Source organism: Hypomesus transpacificus, chromosome 21 (assembly GCF_021917145.1).
Source record: "Hypomesus transpacificus isolate Combined female chromosome 21, fHypTra1, whole genome shotgun sequence".
Taxonomy (NCBI): domain Eukaryota; kingdom Metazoa; phylum Chordata; class Actinopteri; order Osmeriformes; family Osmeridae; genus Hypomesus; species Hypomesus transpacificus.
The window spans coordinates 1342211-1359504 of NC_061080.1; the positions used below are offsets into that span (position 1 = coordinate 1342211).

At 48.8% G+C, this 17294-nt stretch overlaps 1 protein-coding gene across 2 annotated transcripts in view; it reads left to right on the top strand.

Moving 5' to 3' along the window:
- rhbdl3 (rhomboid, veinlet-like 3 (Drosophila)) overlaps positions 1-17294 on the top strand; it is a 40443-nt gene that overhangs the window by 16736 nt on the left and 6413 nt on the right. For both annotated transcript variants that reach the window (XM_047043574.1, XM_047043575.1), the window contains 4 exons: positions 4412-4570; positions 7848-8072; positions 8377-8525; positions 11885-11997. In XM_047043574.1, the coding sequence (XP_046899530.1) occupies positions 4412-4570; positions 7848-8072; positions 8377-8525; positions 11885-11997 (646 nt within the window). The remainder of the gene's footprint in view (positions 1-4411; positions 4571-7847; positions 8073-8376; positions 8526-11884; positions 11998-17294) is intronic.

Consider the following 17294-nt stretch of genomic DNA (forward strand, 5'->3'; position numbering starts at 1 on the left):
TGTGTGTGTGTATAGAGTGTAGAGGTACAGCCTATGGTGTGTGTGTGTGTGTATAGAGTGTAGAGGTACAGCCTATGGTGTGTGTGTGTGTGTGTGTATAGAGTGTAGAGGTACAGCCTATGGTGTGTGTGTGTGTGTGTGTATAGAGTGTAGAGGTACAGCCTATGGTGTGTGTGTGTGTGTATAGAGTGTAGAGGTACAGCCTATGGTGTGTGTGTGTGTGTATAGAGTGTAGAGGTACAGCCTATGGTGTGTGTGTGTGTGTATAGAGTGTAGAGGTACAGCCTATGGTGTGTGTGTGTGTGTGTATAGAGTGTAGAGGTACAGCCTATGTGTGTGTGTGTGTGTGTGTGTGTGTGTGTATAGAGTGTAGAGGTACAGCCTATGGTGTGTGTGTGTGTGTGTGTATAGAGTGTAGAGGTACAGGGATGGGGTGGTACTCGTATCGTTAGCATGTAGTCAGAGAGCAGAAGGCAACAGATCGACTCTGTCTGTATGTCAGAGTGTGGGTGGTTGAGGGGGGAAGGGGGGATTGCTGGGTGAGCCATCCGATGTGTGAAACCATCATGCAAATTGTATGGAGTGTGTGGGATGGTGTGTGTGTGTGTGTGTGTGCGTGCGCGACAGACGACCTTCGCAGACGTCGGTGACACTGCATGGTCACCATCCGAACCGTGAAGTAGCTGCGTACAAAAACGTTTCCCCCCTCCCCTCTCCCTTCGACAGCCTCCGTCAATGTCACCATGCTATCTTTCAGAACCCCCCCCCCCCTAGCACACAGCTTCCTTCCTTCGTCTTGTCTGAGGGGCTCCAGCACCCCCCTCCCCCCCAACCACAATCATCTCATGTCACGCATGTTACCGTGCCGACGGACCCCGTTGCGCGCGTTAGCGCCCAGACCTGTTGGTGTCAGAGAAGAACCGTCACGCCATGGTCTGTACTGGTACATGTGAGTCGCTGTTAAAAAAAAGAAACACCAAATTCCAGGGCCAGTATCGCCATTTTATTTTCTGTGTAAAAGTAATTCAAGTTTTGCAGGGATACAGAATGTTGTGGTTCAGAGAGAGAGGAGGGTTGGAGGTTAAAAGTAATTAGCTGGAGAATGTTGGCGCTCACCCATCCAGAGAAGACCCCGCTGACCTGGGATGTCTGCATGGTGACCCGAGCGACTCGGGGTCAAAGGTCGGCGCTACCTTTTAGAGAATTGCAAGGGGGGCGGAGGGGGGGGGGGAGAGGGGCTTCCTTGCCCCCTCTCCTTCACCTGAACTAGCATGGTGAACTAGCCTGGTGAACTAGCATGGTGAACGAGCCTGGTGAACGAGCCTGGTGAACGAGCCTGGTGAACGAGCCTGGTGAACGAGCATGGCTGCGATGCGATTCGTCTCGTTTGCTGTTGAATCACGGATGCAAAGTAGGGGAGGAACGAGGGGTGGATCACCAAGGAGAAGTCCACTTTCAGAGGGTGGAAGGGTTCCGGGGGCTGGTTGTGGGGTTTGGGGGGGGGGGGGGGGGGGTTTCACGAAAACCATCCCGTCATGGTCAGACTGGCCTGTTTGTTCAGACGCCTGCATGTGCATACTCAGTCATCCCTGGTAGTTGGGCTAGCTGGGTTACCTCAGTGATTAACACGTCTTTTTTTGACACGTAAAAAAAAAAAGGGGGATTTGTTTCCCTTCTGAATTTGGGGGTTGTGAGTGTTGTGTTGCTGCAGTGCTGCTCGATGAGTCCTCTTAACTCTCTTGGCTGACTCCAGCTTCCTCGTGTGCAGCAGTATGGAAATGTGGGCTTAGGATGGAACCTTGTAATGAACCCCTCCCTCCCTCTCTCTCTCTCTCTCTCTCTCTCTCTTTCCCTCTCTCTCTTTCCCTCTCCCCCCTCTCCTTAACCCTAAAACTAAGCTATGAAGGCGTTCCCACTGAAAGCCTGTGTGCACCATTGTCACGGGATTAATGTGTGTGTGTGTGTGTGAAATAGATGCCTTTGTCTTAAGCGGGCCCCCTCAGACCAGGCTACTAGACAAAGAATCCAGGAAGCGATGGCCGACGCAAGCTGTTTGATTCGGTTCACACAGCTCCTGGTTGTACCCAAAACAATCCCTGCGGTCAGCAGAAGAGAGTGAAATCAAACGTCCCCCCACGGTCACACGGTCTCGCTCTGGGTGGGTGCATGAAAACAGGCTGGATTTCCCTCCGGGGAAAAAAAACGCCGATGCGACCGAACGGCCGATCGCCGATAGCCTGTCTCGCTCTAATCTTCATCCTGGCCATCTCAACAGGAAGTCCTTAGTTTAGGGAAGGGGAAATAGGGCCTAATTGGGGGGAAAAGAGATTGAGGAAACCTTGCATGAAATTGCCGTTAGGTGCCCATTGTGAAGAGGGGGAGGGGGGTCCCCCCTTCGAGCTCCTTGCCAGTGCGCCTGGTGACTGCAGAGGGTGTGCCCTCCACGATCAAGACTGCATCCTGGGAGCCTGTGTGGGAATGTGTGTGTGTGTGTGTGTGTAGAGAAAGTATGAGTCAACGAGGTACTGCGTGTGTGAGGGAGCAAAGTTTGTGAGGGAATGTTTGTGGGTGTGTTTTGTGAGAACGTGTGATCGAGCGAGTGAGAAATGATGTGTGTGTGTGTGAGAGAGAGAGAGAGTCATAGAGAAAATACAAGAGAGTGACGCACACACACACAGATGGGCGTCTGAATGTAGGCTAAGGCGTTGGGGCTGGGGCGGGGGTCTGGGGGGGGTTCATATCGGGGGGGTTTAGGGGGCGGGACTGGTGTGTGTTTGTGTTTGGTTGGTGGGGGGGGGGGGGGGGGTGTAATCCCCCATTCTGGGTCGTCAATAACACCTCCTCTGCCTGATGCAGATAGATAAGCACGGAGAGAGAGAGACACGGACAAACACACTCACACACACACTCACAGAAGGACACACACACACACAGAGCACCAAGGTTGGATCAGCTGGTGTGTTGCTCACCATGACAAAGTGTCCCCGGCAGAAACTGGCTCAGGTCCTGCAGGAGAAGGTTAGTTCCATTTCCGTTTTGGTGTGTGCGTGCGTATGATATGCTATCTTGTGATACGGCATGTCATTGGGGTCATGAAAACCTTACCTCTAGGCATTGTCGTGGTCCCAGCTCTACCCAATGCTGCAGTCCTAACGGCAGCCTTCCTGAAACGGGAAGCGTGGCCGTATTGCCGTCCTCCACGTCTCGTTAGCTCTCGCCGTGACATTTGGGTTCTGAGTAGCACAACAAGTCTCTCCTCTAAACCCTCTCTCTCTCACAGCCGGCTGGCAGCCATTGGCCAGCCCGCACTGGCATATGGAGAAGGCAAACAACCACTCACAAAGACTCTGTGTGTGTCTGTCTGTGTGTGTGTGTACATGTATGTGTGTTTGCATGCCTGTGTGCGTAGTGTGTGGGTGTACATGTATGTGTGCTTGCGCGTGTGTGTAGTGTGTGTGTGCACCGTAGTGAGTCTGAATGTCACCTCAGAGGCGCGCGGCAGCTGTCTTTAGCCTCTGTTCACAAACAACCCGACATCCACAACAAACAGCGAGAGCGACTGGATGAGTACGCCTGGAGACGGCCCCTTCACACTCAGTTGAACACACACACACGCACGGACCCACACACACACGCACAGACCCACACAGACCCACGCCCACACTTCATACTCAAAGACCCAGATGTGGGGCTTTTTGAAATTCTTGGCGGGCCAGTTGGGCTGAGCTGAGTTCAAGAGGGCTTCCTGCCCCTCGCAGCGAGGACTGCTGAGAGCGTTCCTCCGCTTGTTTTCCCTGCAGCTCGTGGCTGACATTCCCCTGAAAGTATGCGATGCACACGCTTGAATCCTTTTTTCCCCGCTTTTCTATTCCGAAGTCGAGTAGCTGTCAACGCCGGCTGTGGAATGAAATCGATGTCTGTGTTGGTTGGTTGGCAGCCTTCTGTGTTTTCAGAGAGAGAGAGAGAGAGAGAGAGAGAGAAAGAGAGAGAGAGAGTGAGTGTGAGTGGGAGGAATTTGGGGTGTGGGTTGTGTGGTTGATCTGGCTGGATGTGACTGACTTGATGTGGCGTTGGAGGGAGGGAGGGAGGGAGGGAGGGGGGGAGGGGAGGACCTGAACTAGGATGCACTTTGTAGGAGGTGTGGGTGGGACCAAGGTCAGGGGTGGGACCCCAAGGTAGGAATGCAAGGCTTCAGGACGCAGTCACAGGGAGCCACAATAGAAGCTCTTCTCTGGTGTGTGTGTGTGTGTGTGTGGGGGGGGGGGAGAGGGATATCCTACCCTCAGTAACATCAAAATATCTTTGGGGTTTCAAACCGCCACTGTATGTCGAGAATGATATCCCTTCTGGGTTTACCCACAGTTAGAATCACATGCTGAGTCTTAAACGATGAGCAATGTGTGTGTTACAGTACGACCCAGAGAGCTCAGGCTTCATCAGTACGGAGCGCTTCAAGGACCTGCTGGACGCCCACGGCTCGGAGCTCGACCCCCACAAGCTGGAGGTCCTATTGGCCCTCGCCGACGGCAACGCCGACGGGAAGATCTGCTACCAGGACTTTGTCAACCTGGTAGGTCACACGGGTCATTTCCTCTCTGTTGGGGTGGGACTGATGTCATCCATGTGCTGTGATTCGTCACGGTTATGGACAATGCTCAGTGATTGGCTGATCTATGTTTAGACTTGTGAGCATATAGACTTGCGAGTTGTAACTTAGGAGTGTGTGTACCAGGTGATAAGATGGTCTAGAGAGTTGGAGTAAAAAAAAAACAAAAAAAAAACAACAAGCTACGTTGATGGGAAAACGGTGAGAAGAGAGTCTCACTCTCTCTCATGTTCTCGTTTCCTTCCTCTCCCTCTCTGTCTTATCTCTCCTATCCGTCTTTCCTTCAGAGTGAGCCATTGTCTGGCACAGTGGGCTGAGAACTTGCCTGTGGGCAGTCAGAAGCTGGTGAAAGAGCTTGTTTGCCATTTGCCGATCCCTGTCACATGAGAGGTCAGAGGTCAGGGCGTGGAACTGGAAGTGGGACTGCGAGGAATGAGGGGCATGTGTTTACTGTGTGTGTGTGTGTGTGTATTTAGCTTAGGGCTATTGTTCCTGGTAGGACCCACCCACCCTTACCCCCTGTGGCTCTCATTCACTGTCAGCTACAACAGAAGCTAAGCAGGGAACAGGAAATCTGAGGGATGGAGAGAGGAGGAGGATGAGGAGGAGGAGAGAAGGAGTGAAACAAACAGAGCCAGTCTGCCTTCTTGCCTCCTTCTGTCTTTGCTTTGCACCGCAGCTGACAGTGAGATTGTTAATAATAGCCAGGCTTCTGTCTGTCTCTCTCTCTCTCTCTCTCTCTCTCTCTCTCTCTCTCTCTCTCTCTCTCTCTCTCTCTCTCTTTCTCTCTTTCTCTCTCTCTCTCTATGTGTCTCTCTCTTTCTCTCTCTCCCCCCTGTCTCTCTCTCTCTCTGTGTCTCTCTCTGTCCTTCCTCTGGTTTTATCTTGCAGCCAAAGAGATTGTCCTCGCTACTCTGTCCCTGCTGGCTGAATACCAATCTCTCCACCCCTTTCCTCGCCTCTGTTCTCCCCGGTGGGTGAATAGATAGAACGTCACTCCCTTTCTTTCTCTCTCTCTCTCTCTTTTCTTCATTGAACAGAGGATAATAGAAGAAGAATTGTGCTTTGCCAGAGGAATCAGACTGTGTCTTTATGGGCCTGGGTGGAGAAGCCTGGAGGGGGATGTCTGTAGTGGAATGTGTGTGTGTGTTTGAGACTGTGTGTGTGTGTGTTTGAGACTGTGTGTGTGTGTGTGTTTATAGGCTTCTGTGTGTGTGTGTGTGTGTTTGTGAGGCGTGTATGTGTGTATGTTTTATGTATTACGGAGTGTGTGTGTGTTTAAGAGATACAGGCTGTGTATTTGTTGTTGTTACGTGTGTGTTTGTTTAAAGAGGTACAGACTGTGTGTGTGTGCCACTGTTTGATCTGGCTCTGCTTGGCTCTGAGTTGGGAGTGCCCATGGAAACTACAGTCTCTCACTCATAACTGTCTCTCCAGCCTCAGTAATTAGGGTTGTGTGAAGTTTATCTCAGAAGAAGAGTTATCAGAAATATCAACTTGCCGGAGCTGTGAACTTCAGTCCCTAGCTATGTAAATATATCAGGCTCAATCAGTCTGATCCGAAAACATTCAAGCGGCAACTGATGTTTTGGCAAGATTAAAGCCTTTCAAATGGTAGGGCACAACATCGATTAGAAAAACGGTGTTTACAATTGTTGCTGCCGGTGGAGTTTGTACTGTGAGTCTGTCTCCCTCCTGTTTGTAAAGGTCAATCCATCCGTATGCATTACAAACAATCTGCTACTCATCCACCCCTCCCCTCCTCCAGACATAAATATATTCAATCAGCCATCTCATCATCTCTAAATAGCAGAGATAAAACAGCCGTGTTTGGCAGCAGACAGCAGCACATTAAGAGTTATGGAGCGAGAGGGCTGGAGATGAGGGAGCGAGGGAGGGAGTGAGGGGGGGGAGGGAGGGAGAGGGAGGGAGAGCTGGAGATGAGGGAGGGAGGGAGGGAGAGAGGGAGGGAGGGAGGGGGGGAGAGAGGGAGGGAGAGCTCCGGTGGACGGCACTGCGCTAGGCCCGAACGACTCGAGGAGAGATGGAGAAATGAGGAGACTCAGACAGGCTGGACCCAGATGTAGACGTCTCCTTCAGGAGAGACCAGCATCTGGTCCGCCTCCGAACAGCTCCCGCTCTCTCCTCCAAACGTGGAGTCTCTCTTCGGCTGTATCGTACTGCTAACAGGCGTCATGTGATTCTCAAAGGTTGTTAGTTTGCTCAATCGAGCGGATGATTCTGACTGGGCTTTCTCCGTCGCTCCGTTTTTCCTCTGTCTTCGATAGTTCCATGGATATTTAGTAGGGTGTTTTTTTCCCCTCTCTGACTATGTCATCCTTTTGTAATCTTTGTGTCTGAAAGTCAAGGGGAGATTCCAGGGTATTGTAGTGTTTTCTGCGGTATCCTGGTCCAACCGTGGTGACATCATCCCCGGTCCATGTTCTCAAGGAGCTCTGTGAATTTTGCTCGGGTTGGGGGCTAGCATGGGGAAGAAGGCATTCCTTTGTGTGAGGTGTGTGCGTGTATTTGTGTGTGTGTGTCTATGAGACAAGAGGGTGTGTGAGTGAGTGACTGTCTCAGAAACTGTGTGTGTGTGTGTGAGTGAGAGAGCAGGAGAACTCTGTGTTTAGACAGCAGCTGCTAGCAGTGTTTGGGACGAGGAGAAGGGCTCAGCGGTTGCTAGGTGATGACGGAGGCATTCTGTTGCCAGGGCGAGGTGGGAGGGTCTTGCAGCGTGGTCGCTGTCACATGAGAGAAGAATGAGGAGTAGTGTGTGTGTGTGGGTGTGGGTGCGGGCTGCCCGGCATGTGTGTGTGTTTCTTGTAAGTTGTAGTTATTTTGTAAATAAAAATATACTGTATATAAACGTCGCAGATTAAACGTTAAAATGTTCTTTACCAAATATATTTATTGAGTAGAGCGGAGCCAATATGCTCTTATATTCAAGAAACGAGAGTAACAACAGATGCACCACATAAACAAGCGTGTCAGTGACACACATCAACCTATGATATAGAACCCTATCGCTTGTGTACTAATGCTAGCGTCTCTCTCTCTCTCTCTCTCTCTCTCTCTCTCTCTCTCTCTCTCTCTCTCTCTCTCTCTCTCGTTCTCTCCCTCTCCTCCCTCTGTACCTCTTTCCCTCCCACCCTCTCTCGTCCTCCTCGCCCACTCTCTCCATCCTCTCTCTCTCTCTGTTTGTCCCCGACCTACCCTGTCCTCCATCCCCTCCCTCCAGATGAGCAACAAGCGCTCCAACAGTTTCCGGCGGGCCATCCTCCAGGGGGGGCGTCACCTGAAGGGGGCGGGGCTGAGGGAGGAGGTGGGGCTGGGCCTGTCCCAGAGGCTGGTGCGCCACGTGGCCTACGAGACCCTGCCCCGGGAGATCGACCGCAAGTGGTACTTCGACAGCTACACCTACTGCCCCCCTCCTTGGATCATCCTGGCCATCACCATCGCTGAGGTATGGGGTGGGGTCCGCGGGGGGGTGGGGTGGAGATGGTGAAGTTTGGGCGTGTGTGGGGGGGAGGGGGGGGGGGGTGAATGTTCGTCCAACTCCTCATTTCAAGGTCTCTTGTCGTTTCTGTGACATCCTCGGTGGGACGGCAATGAGCAAAGTAGCATTCCCTTTGCAGGGACTTTCATTTCATTGGGCACGAGATCATACAAGAAGATGCACTGTGAATCCGCTTGTACGCACCCTGGACTCTTTACAATAAACGCCCCCCCCCCCCTCTAAAATGGGACCTTCCCCTCCCATCCCCTAGGTGGCGGTGTTCATGTACTATGGCCTGCAGCTGGACCGCTGGGTGCTCCAGGTGTCCAGCCCGTCCTTCCTGCGGAGCCCCCTGCCCTACCACCCCCAGCTGAGAGCCCAGGCCTGGCGCTACCTCAGCTACGCCTTCATGCACGCAGGGTGAGTGTCTCGCTGGGGCCGTGGTGCTGGGGTTGGTCGTGGGTTCGAATCCCTTTTGGTTGAAGGAAAAGTAAAATGGGGAAGGGGGGAGGGATTCACCAGTAAGGGAAGAGAGGAAATTGTAAGGAAATGTGTTCATGATTATTTTGAGGGGGATTTGAGCCCTATGCCCAATGCGGACGGACGCGATTCGAACCCGTGGGGCCTACGAGAAACAGGAAGGATGACCAGCAGCGCAGTATTTACTCTTTAAAGGACTCTGCTCCCAAAGGCATGTAGAAAAGGTTCCCATTTGGAAGACGAGAGCCATAGAACTAGATCACCAGTAATTGAATCAGAAGGTCATTACATCCAGCCTCTCCTAGAGTAAACCTCAACCTATTCATTATCACTATGGCCCAGGTCAGTGTTTTATCACATTGCTGAGTAAATGGAGACTCTGGCTGTAAAACTCCTTCATAAAATGCTAATTCAATTTGACTGGGCCCGATGGTCGTGTCGTGAGTGTGTGTGTGTGTGTGTGTGAGCGACAGAGGAATGGATGGATAGATGGATGGAAAATGTGTTGCTGAAAGATAAACTGGCCTTGGGATGTGTGTGTATGTGGGGGGGGGGGGGAGGGGGGGGTTAGATGGATGTGTAATGTGCATTGATCACCGGCAAACAAATTGTCATTCATCACGAGCCCGAGGGGACTTAGAACAGATGGGAGTGCACATGCACAGTTGTGTAAGCAAAACACATACTCACGCACACACACACACTCATGCACGTACGTATACATTAGCCAGGCAGACAGACTACAAAGTATTAGACACACACACACAAATACCGTTATCAATGCAAACACATGCAAGGATGAAGAGGGTCTATGATAGCCCTAAGCCTGCTACTGAACCAGCCCAAACCCCAGCCTGCACACGACAGCCTCTGAAGCTAGGGGATGCATCATGGAGGGAGCGCTTGAGACGCACTCCCCTGCGGCCCTCCAGCCTCTCCAGTATGATGTCTCAATATTGAATCAGTGTTTGGCTGCAGCCGCCGTGAGCTGGCACTGAGTCGCCGGCTCATCAGATGAGTCCTCTTCCTCTCTCTCTCTGTCTCTCTCTCTCTCTCTCTCTCTCTCTCACTCTCTCTGTCTTCTCTCTCTCTCTTCCTACCTCTCTCTCTTCTTTTCATCCCTCTCTTGCTTTCTGTCTCTTTCGCTCTTCCTCGCTCTCTCTTCTTTGTCTCTTTCTGTGTGTTTATCTCACTCTGTCTCTCTTATTAGCTGTCCTACATCTCTGATGCTCTCTCTTTTGGTCTCTCCATCCCCGCTCCCCATTCCTCGCTCTCTGTCTTCCTGTCGCCCACTATCTCTCTTCCCCTCTCTCTCTCTCTTCATCCTGTAGTCACGATGCTGGACCACTGACAGGCTTATACGGCGTCTGCCTCTTTCACTCACTCTCTTTGTCTGTCTATCTGTCTGACTTGCATAGACTTATCAGACTGACTTGAGTGTGCACACACTCTCACTCACAATACACACACTCTCGCACGCTCACACACACTCACTCACAATACACAATCTCTCTCACACACACACACACACACACACATACGCTCACTCACTTACTCACTCACAATACACACACTCTCACATACACTCTCACACACACACTCACACACTACACTATGTAATCCCCTCACAAGCTCAGCAGCACTGATCCTTCCAATCCACGACACCAACAGAACGCAAATGTTGGTCCACAAACACAGAACTTGGTGTCCAGCGACCCCTGAACACACGCACACAGACGACCACATGCACACATGTTCGCACACTTGTACATGCACACACACACACAGTCAGTGCCGTTGTAACTGACCATTTCAAATGGTCAGTATCTAAAGCCAAATTAAAGCCGAATTCTAGAAAATCATGAGAAATTGGCACTTTACGAAAGTATTTTCGAAATACTTCATGATAGAAAGAGCAAGACTATATGCTCAAGAAGTCTTATAACACGCAGAAACCAAACAGGACGCTTTTTGTACTGTAACCAGACTGCAGTGTGGTAAAACACCATTAAATCCATTTGTTGTTGTTTGTGTGTACAGGCAGTAGAGGACAGGAGTATTGTATCTCTCTCTTAGCTATTGTGTTCAGACAATAGCATGTCTGGTCTCCTAGGAGTGCAGCCGCCTGTACTGTACAGAGTATCCCTCATGTCCTCGTTAGCAGAGAGGGAAATAGATGGCTCTTGTTATCTGGAGTGTAGCGGCCTTGTGTGTTTAGACAGGCCTTTTTTTAGCCAATCAATATCCCCCATTGTGTCCGCATCCACATGGGGATTCTCTGCCTAGCGACATGGGTAGGCTTGATTTGTTCTGTGTGTTTGTGTGTTTTAGGTGTGTGTTTGTTCATTCATTGTGTGTGTGTGTGTGTGTGTGTGTGTGTGAGAGAGAGAGTGAGAGAGTGAGAGAGTGAAAGGGTGAGAGGGTGTGAGAGAGAGATCTGGCCTTGGTTCTGGTCTAGATCAGGCATCCTTTACAGGCTTCATGTTGTAAATAGTCAGCTTAAAGCTCTCAGTGCGGAGAGAGAGAGAGAGACAGAGAGAGGATGTGAGAGAGAGAGAATGAGAGAGAATGAGAGACTGGGGTAGGGACCGGCAGGAGAATATGCTAACTCCTATTTTTCAGATTCTGCTGTGGCACCCAAATGTGACAATGCTGACCGTGTGTGGGCATGAAGGGCGTGTGTGTGTGTGTGTAATGCACGCTTGTGTGGGAATTTGTGAGTCCCAGGCTTAGATGTATCGATGGTGTGTATGTGTGTTCACAGGGGCTTGCGTAGACAGCATGTGTGTGTGTGTGTGTGAGAAAGAGACCTCTCCGCTGGTAGTCACAGCCCTGGAACGCGAGCTGTGGAAGGAGATTTGGGTGAACTCCCAGCAGCCACCTCTCTCTATCCTCAAGCTGTGTGTGTGTGTGGAGGATAATGTGTTGGCAGAGAGAGACTGTGTGTGTGTGTGTGTGTGTCCGTGTGGGAGGACAGGTGATATACAGTATTATACAAATCCCATCATCTGTGTGTGTGTGTGTGTGTGAGAGAGGATAAAGCCAGGTCCAGAATAATTGTCTCACTGAGGATTGTGTGCTTATGTAGAGTATACAGTACCTCCACACATCAATATGAACATATGAACAACCTTTCAGAGCAGACTGATTTCACGGCTGTACATGACAATATCAGTCCTCAGGATATTGCCAAGTGCTGGGGTTGCAAACACATCCGTGGAAAATGAATTCTCTGACGGATGAACTGGATAATGTATGCATTGTATAATATTTGATGTGTGTGTGTGTGTGTGTGGCAGGATAGAACACCTGGGTCTGAACATGGCCATGCAGCTGCTGGTTGGCGTGCCTCTAGAGATGGTCCATGGAGCCCTGAGGATCGGACTGGTCTACGTGTGTGGCGTTCTGGCAGGTACGGCCTCCTCAGGACTAGACACTCCCACACACACACACACAGACATATACACCCACACACTCACACACACACACACACACATACACGCACACAGGCATATACACACACTCACACAAACACAAACAGGCATATACACACACACAGACAGACATATACACACACACACACAGACATATACACACACACACACACAGACACACACACAAACACACACACACACAAACACACACACACACACAGGCATATACACTTAGGATGTGCATCTGCTTCACTGAGGCCTGATGCGATATCTCCATGTGTTGCCAACTATTCGATAAATGAAAGATACAAATGAAGTAGCTGCTAATCTGATGCGGTGTGATGCCACACGATGCGATTTGGTGCAATGCAATGTGATTCTGCATAATATGATGCCATGCAATTCAATATAGTACAGAATGATAGTTAGATTTTTAATCATTTGCTTTTTTCTGAAATAATTTCATCCAAATCATTAAAAAGTGAACATTTTTCTTCACATATTTGTTTGCATTTTTATTGCGGCACAGCATATTTTGCTAATTTCTTGCGTCTTGCTAAATTGTCCGGTTCTCTTGAAAGATCGAATGCAGCATCAATGTGATTCGGAGCTGTTCAGTGGAATGTGTGTCTCTTTCATCTCCATGATCATCTGTGACTGGCCCAAACATGCCTCCAACTTGCCCAAGACACTTGAGGAGAACTGGCTACCGACAGCTGTGGAGATGAGAAAATGCACTTGTGAAACAGTTTAGAGAGGATCAGTCTTACTATCAAATTATTGGTCACACATTATTATTCAAAATTCTAAATATGAATACCTCCTCCAATAATAAGTATAATATACACTTTTTTGAATGGTCAGCATGGTGCACCGATGAGAATCGGAGGATGTTACCGTCCCTTTTGCATACACTCATACAGTACATACACACACACACACACACACACACAGAATCAGACATGCACAGACCCAGTTCACAGATTCACCCCACCCCCTCACTCACACACACACACACACACACACAGAGAATGTGGGAGTAACAGCCTTTCATCTCCATAACAGTGCCCACGCGACAACACTCAATCTGCATGTGTGTGTGTGTGTGTGTGTGAGTGAGGGGGTGGGGTGAATCTGTGAACTGGGTCTTTGCACGTCTCCTTCTGTGTGTGTTTGTGTGTGTGTGTGTTCATATCCATCAGACTACACCCCCACGGTGTGGGGACACCAGTCATTGAGGGAACACTCACGTCTGGGACAGATGGTCCTGTGTTCAGATGGAGGGGGGGGGGGGGTACAGCTCTGACAATGAGGAGGGTCAACACTTCCCAAACGTGGTGCCACTAGAGAGGACAGAAGAAGAGGAACGAGGGGATATGGAGGTGCAGAGAAAGATGGAACCGCCAAAGAATTAAAGAGAGAGTCCGAAGGGAGAGAGAAAGAGAAAGAGAGAGAGAGAGCAGCTGAAGAAGAGAAATGTCACCACCCACTCAATAGTGACATTAGCTGCTAATATCATTCTAGCGTGCAGCCTGAGGGGGGGGGGGGGGTCCCGGATCGACCTGGCCCAGCCTGATTCGGCTCAGCACGGCTCAGTTGATAATCATGTGACCCTGGGCTGTAAACAGGACATGTATGTAAGATATCATGGCCTAATCCCACTTTACCTCTCCAGCCAAACAAACATGGCAGAGATTTACAGTTCCCTCCGGAACTCTGTTCCAGATTAGAGGGGATTTGGAGTGGAAATATTCCAGGAACGGTGTGTGTGTGTGTGTGTAGGGGAGGGGGGTCGGGAGATGAAAGTTTGGGCAGTCATTTGGCAGGGAAATGATGCCCTGTGGCTCAGTGTCTGTCTGTCTGTCTGTGTGTGTGTGTGTGTGTGTGTGTGTGTCTGTCTGTGTCTCTGTCACTGTGTCTGTGTTTGTCTCTGTCTGTCTGTCTGTCTGTCTGTCTGTCTGTCTGTCTGTCTGTCTGTCTGTCTGTCTGTCTGTCTCTGTGTGTGTGTGTGTGTGTCTGTCTGTCTGTCTGTCTGTCTGTCTGTCTGTCTGTCTGTCTGTCTGTCTGTCTGTCTGTCTATCTGTCTGTCTATCTATCTATCTATCTATCTATCTATCTATCTATCTATCTATCTATCTATCTATCTATCTATCTGTCTGTCTGTCTGTCTGTCTGTCTGTCTGTCTGTCTGTCTGTCTGTCTGTCTGTCTGTCTGTCTGTCTGTCTGTCTGTCTGTCTATCTGTCTATATGTCTGTCTGTCTATCTATCTATCTATCTATCTATCTATCTATCTATCTATCTATCTATCTATCTATCTATCTATCTATCTATCTATCTATCTATCTATCTATCTGTCTGTCTGTCTGTCTGTCTGTCTGTCTGTCTGTCTGTCTGTCTGTCTGTCTGTCTGTCTGTCTGTCTGTCTGTCTGTCTGTCTGTCTGTCTGTCTGTCTGTCTGTCTGTCTGTCTGTCTGTCTGTCTGTCTGTCTGTCTGTCTGTCTGGGAGCCCCAGCTGTGGTGGCCTGCAGCTTGACACCCCCAGGAAAAGGGCCACACACACACACACACACACACATACACACACATACACACATACACACACATCTATACATCAGCTATCAGACTGAGGAGGGAGTCTCCAGGGGACTGGTGCGTTACAGTTTTTCTCGATTGCTTTGGCTCAATTCTTGAAACAGAAATGACATTCTCAAAGCTCCACGTGCATTTAGCAAAATAGCCTATATGGTTCAGCACAACTACATAGATCACCTTCAAAAGGTCATATCTCACCCAAAACAGTTAACTCATGCTTCAAAACCAAATCATTTTCTCATATCAATAGTCAGTGCCCTCAAAATGAAAAGTTCCTTCTCGATTGCTTTGGCTCATCGCTCGAAAAAATTGAACATTCTCAAACCTTTAAATACATTTGCCAAAATAACCCAGATGGTTCAGCAAAACACCATGGAACACCTGCAAAGGGTCATCTCTTTCCTAAAACAGACAACTTATCAGTCAAAACTAAATCCTTCTCTCATACAAATAGTCAGTGCCCCCAAAATGAAAAGTCCCTTTGGCATTGTGTAAACACTGCAGGTCAAAATGTTTAGATGTTTTGTCAGCATGGCAGTGGACCTTAGAAATATCCCTCATGTGCACTGTGCTACAGTTACTGTAGTAGATGTTTTCTTTCCAGAATACAATGTGTCTCAATCTGCATTTACAGTGTAAATTTATTCATTTAGCAGATGCTTTCATCCAAAGCGACTTCCAAGAGAGCTTTACAAGAGTGCATAGGTCACTGATCATACAGTAACAACGCGATAGCCCCAAACATTTCGGGTAGCCAAAACATGAAGCATACATTGTGAAAAACCCAAATACAGAAAGTGCCAAAGAGAAGAACCATAAGAGCATGTAGCCAAACAAGTTACAACTAAACAAAATGAACCTCAAAAGTGCAAGAGTGCACCTGTAGAAAAGCAAGCAACAACACTGTAATGTATGCTTCATGTTTTGGCTAACCACAATGTTTTTGTGGCTATCTCATTGTTTAGGACCATTGACCTATGCACTTTTGTAAAGCAGACAGCTTGGAAGTCGCTTTGGATAAATTCGTCTGCTAAATGAATACATGTAAAATGTAAATGTGTATCAAACAGAAAAAAGATTACAGTAATTCAAGAGTAACCTACAAGGTTTCACATCACATATTGCACTTACACTGCCATGGAAATTGTTACTGTAATTGCCATACATCATGGTTACTGTTACAGGAAATGTGTACAGCACAATATACTTTCATACAATAAGCACATCAAAACTAACATTATGTATAACCTACACTAGTAGTATGAGTAACCACAGTAAGTTTCAGGCAAGTGACCCCCTCCTAGTCAGAGTTGCAGAGGGTGCATTTCATGGCAAGAAGGAAACAAATACAGTAAGAAAGTAAAGCAAAGCTGGAGTTTCACTAGTTGTCGTCCTCACTGTCTGTCTGGCCACAGATTTCATTGACATCACATCTGATGTTCTCCCTTACGATGCAACAGGGGAAGAATTGTTGTTCATGCCGCAACAATCCCCTACACTGATCTGCTGTGACATCATCACAAGCAGCATCCATTGCCTGGAGCAGGGACCTCTGGTTTTGAGCCCGATGCTCATAAACCCTCCACCTTCATGCAGAAAAAACCTCCTGGATAGGTTTAAGGAATGGGGAGTTAGGTGATATGAGCACCATTAGCATTCTTTGATGGGCAGTGAATCCTGATGAGCGGGTGACGGTGGAAGCTTACATTGTCCCACACAATGACAAATGTAAGAAAGTGGTCTCATGTAGAGGGATAAGATCAGAGTGCAGGCAGTCCAAGGACACCAGGAGTGTCTGGGTATTGTATGGGCCAAGACTGGGAATGTGGGTGACTACACCATTCTCTGAAATGGCAGCAAAAACAGTGATGTTTCCCCCGAGCTGGCCTGGGACAAGCTCTAAATATTTGATGGAAGGATTTATACTCCTGGATAGCTCCTGTCAGCTAACTAAACTTACTGTGTGATTGGTGATCGGATGTGTCCCCTTGTTTAGTAAAGTTCTAGTTGCACCTGACAATGACTGTAAGTAGATGATCCAAGAGATCCATATTACAGTATATACCATTATGTTTTTCATGGTATTATGTGCCTGAAAGATTTTGACAGTGGAGTGAACTATTGTGCAGCTGATGATGTACACAAGGAAATTATGCCAATATGTTTTGCAGAGAACAACCACTTGACTGAGAAATAACAGTCAGTTTAGACCAGCAAGATATTTTCAATTGATAGTTGGCCTAATTGAAGGCAATTATACCTAACCATTTCAAAGATGTGCAAAATCATTTGAAATGTGTGCAAACTGTAGGCAATTGCACTTGTCATTTACAAGGATGTGCTAATACAATTGCGATTTGATTAAAGGAATGAACAATTCCAATCTGTTGTGAACAAGTGCCCAGCGGTTTGGAGGTTTGCACGTGTTGTTTTGAGAATGTCATTTCTGTTTCGTGAAATGAGCCAAACCAATTGAGAAAAACTGTAATTAGATATTGACCCACTGCAGGGGGGGGGGGGGGGGGGGGGGGGGGGGGGGGAACTGTGTTAGTCTGTCTTTGTGTGTGTGTGTAACCTCCTAGACGGTTGTCGGTAGGTATGGTGTACCTGCTGGGATGTTTGCGGTCCTTTTGCTTGGCGAGGCCGTGGTTGGGCGGAGGGTCCAGGTCAAGGGTCAAGGGT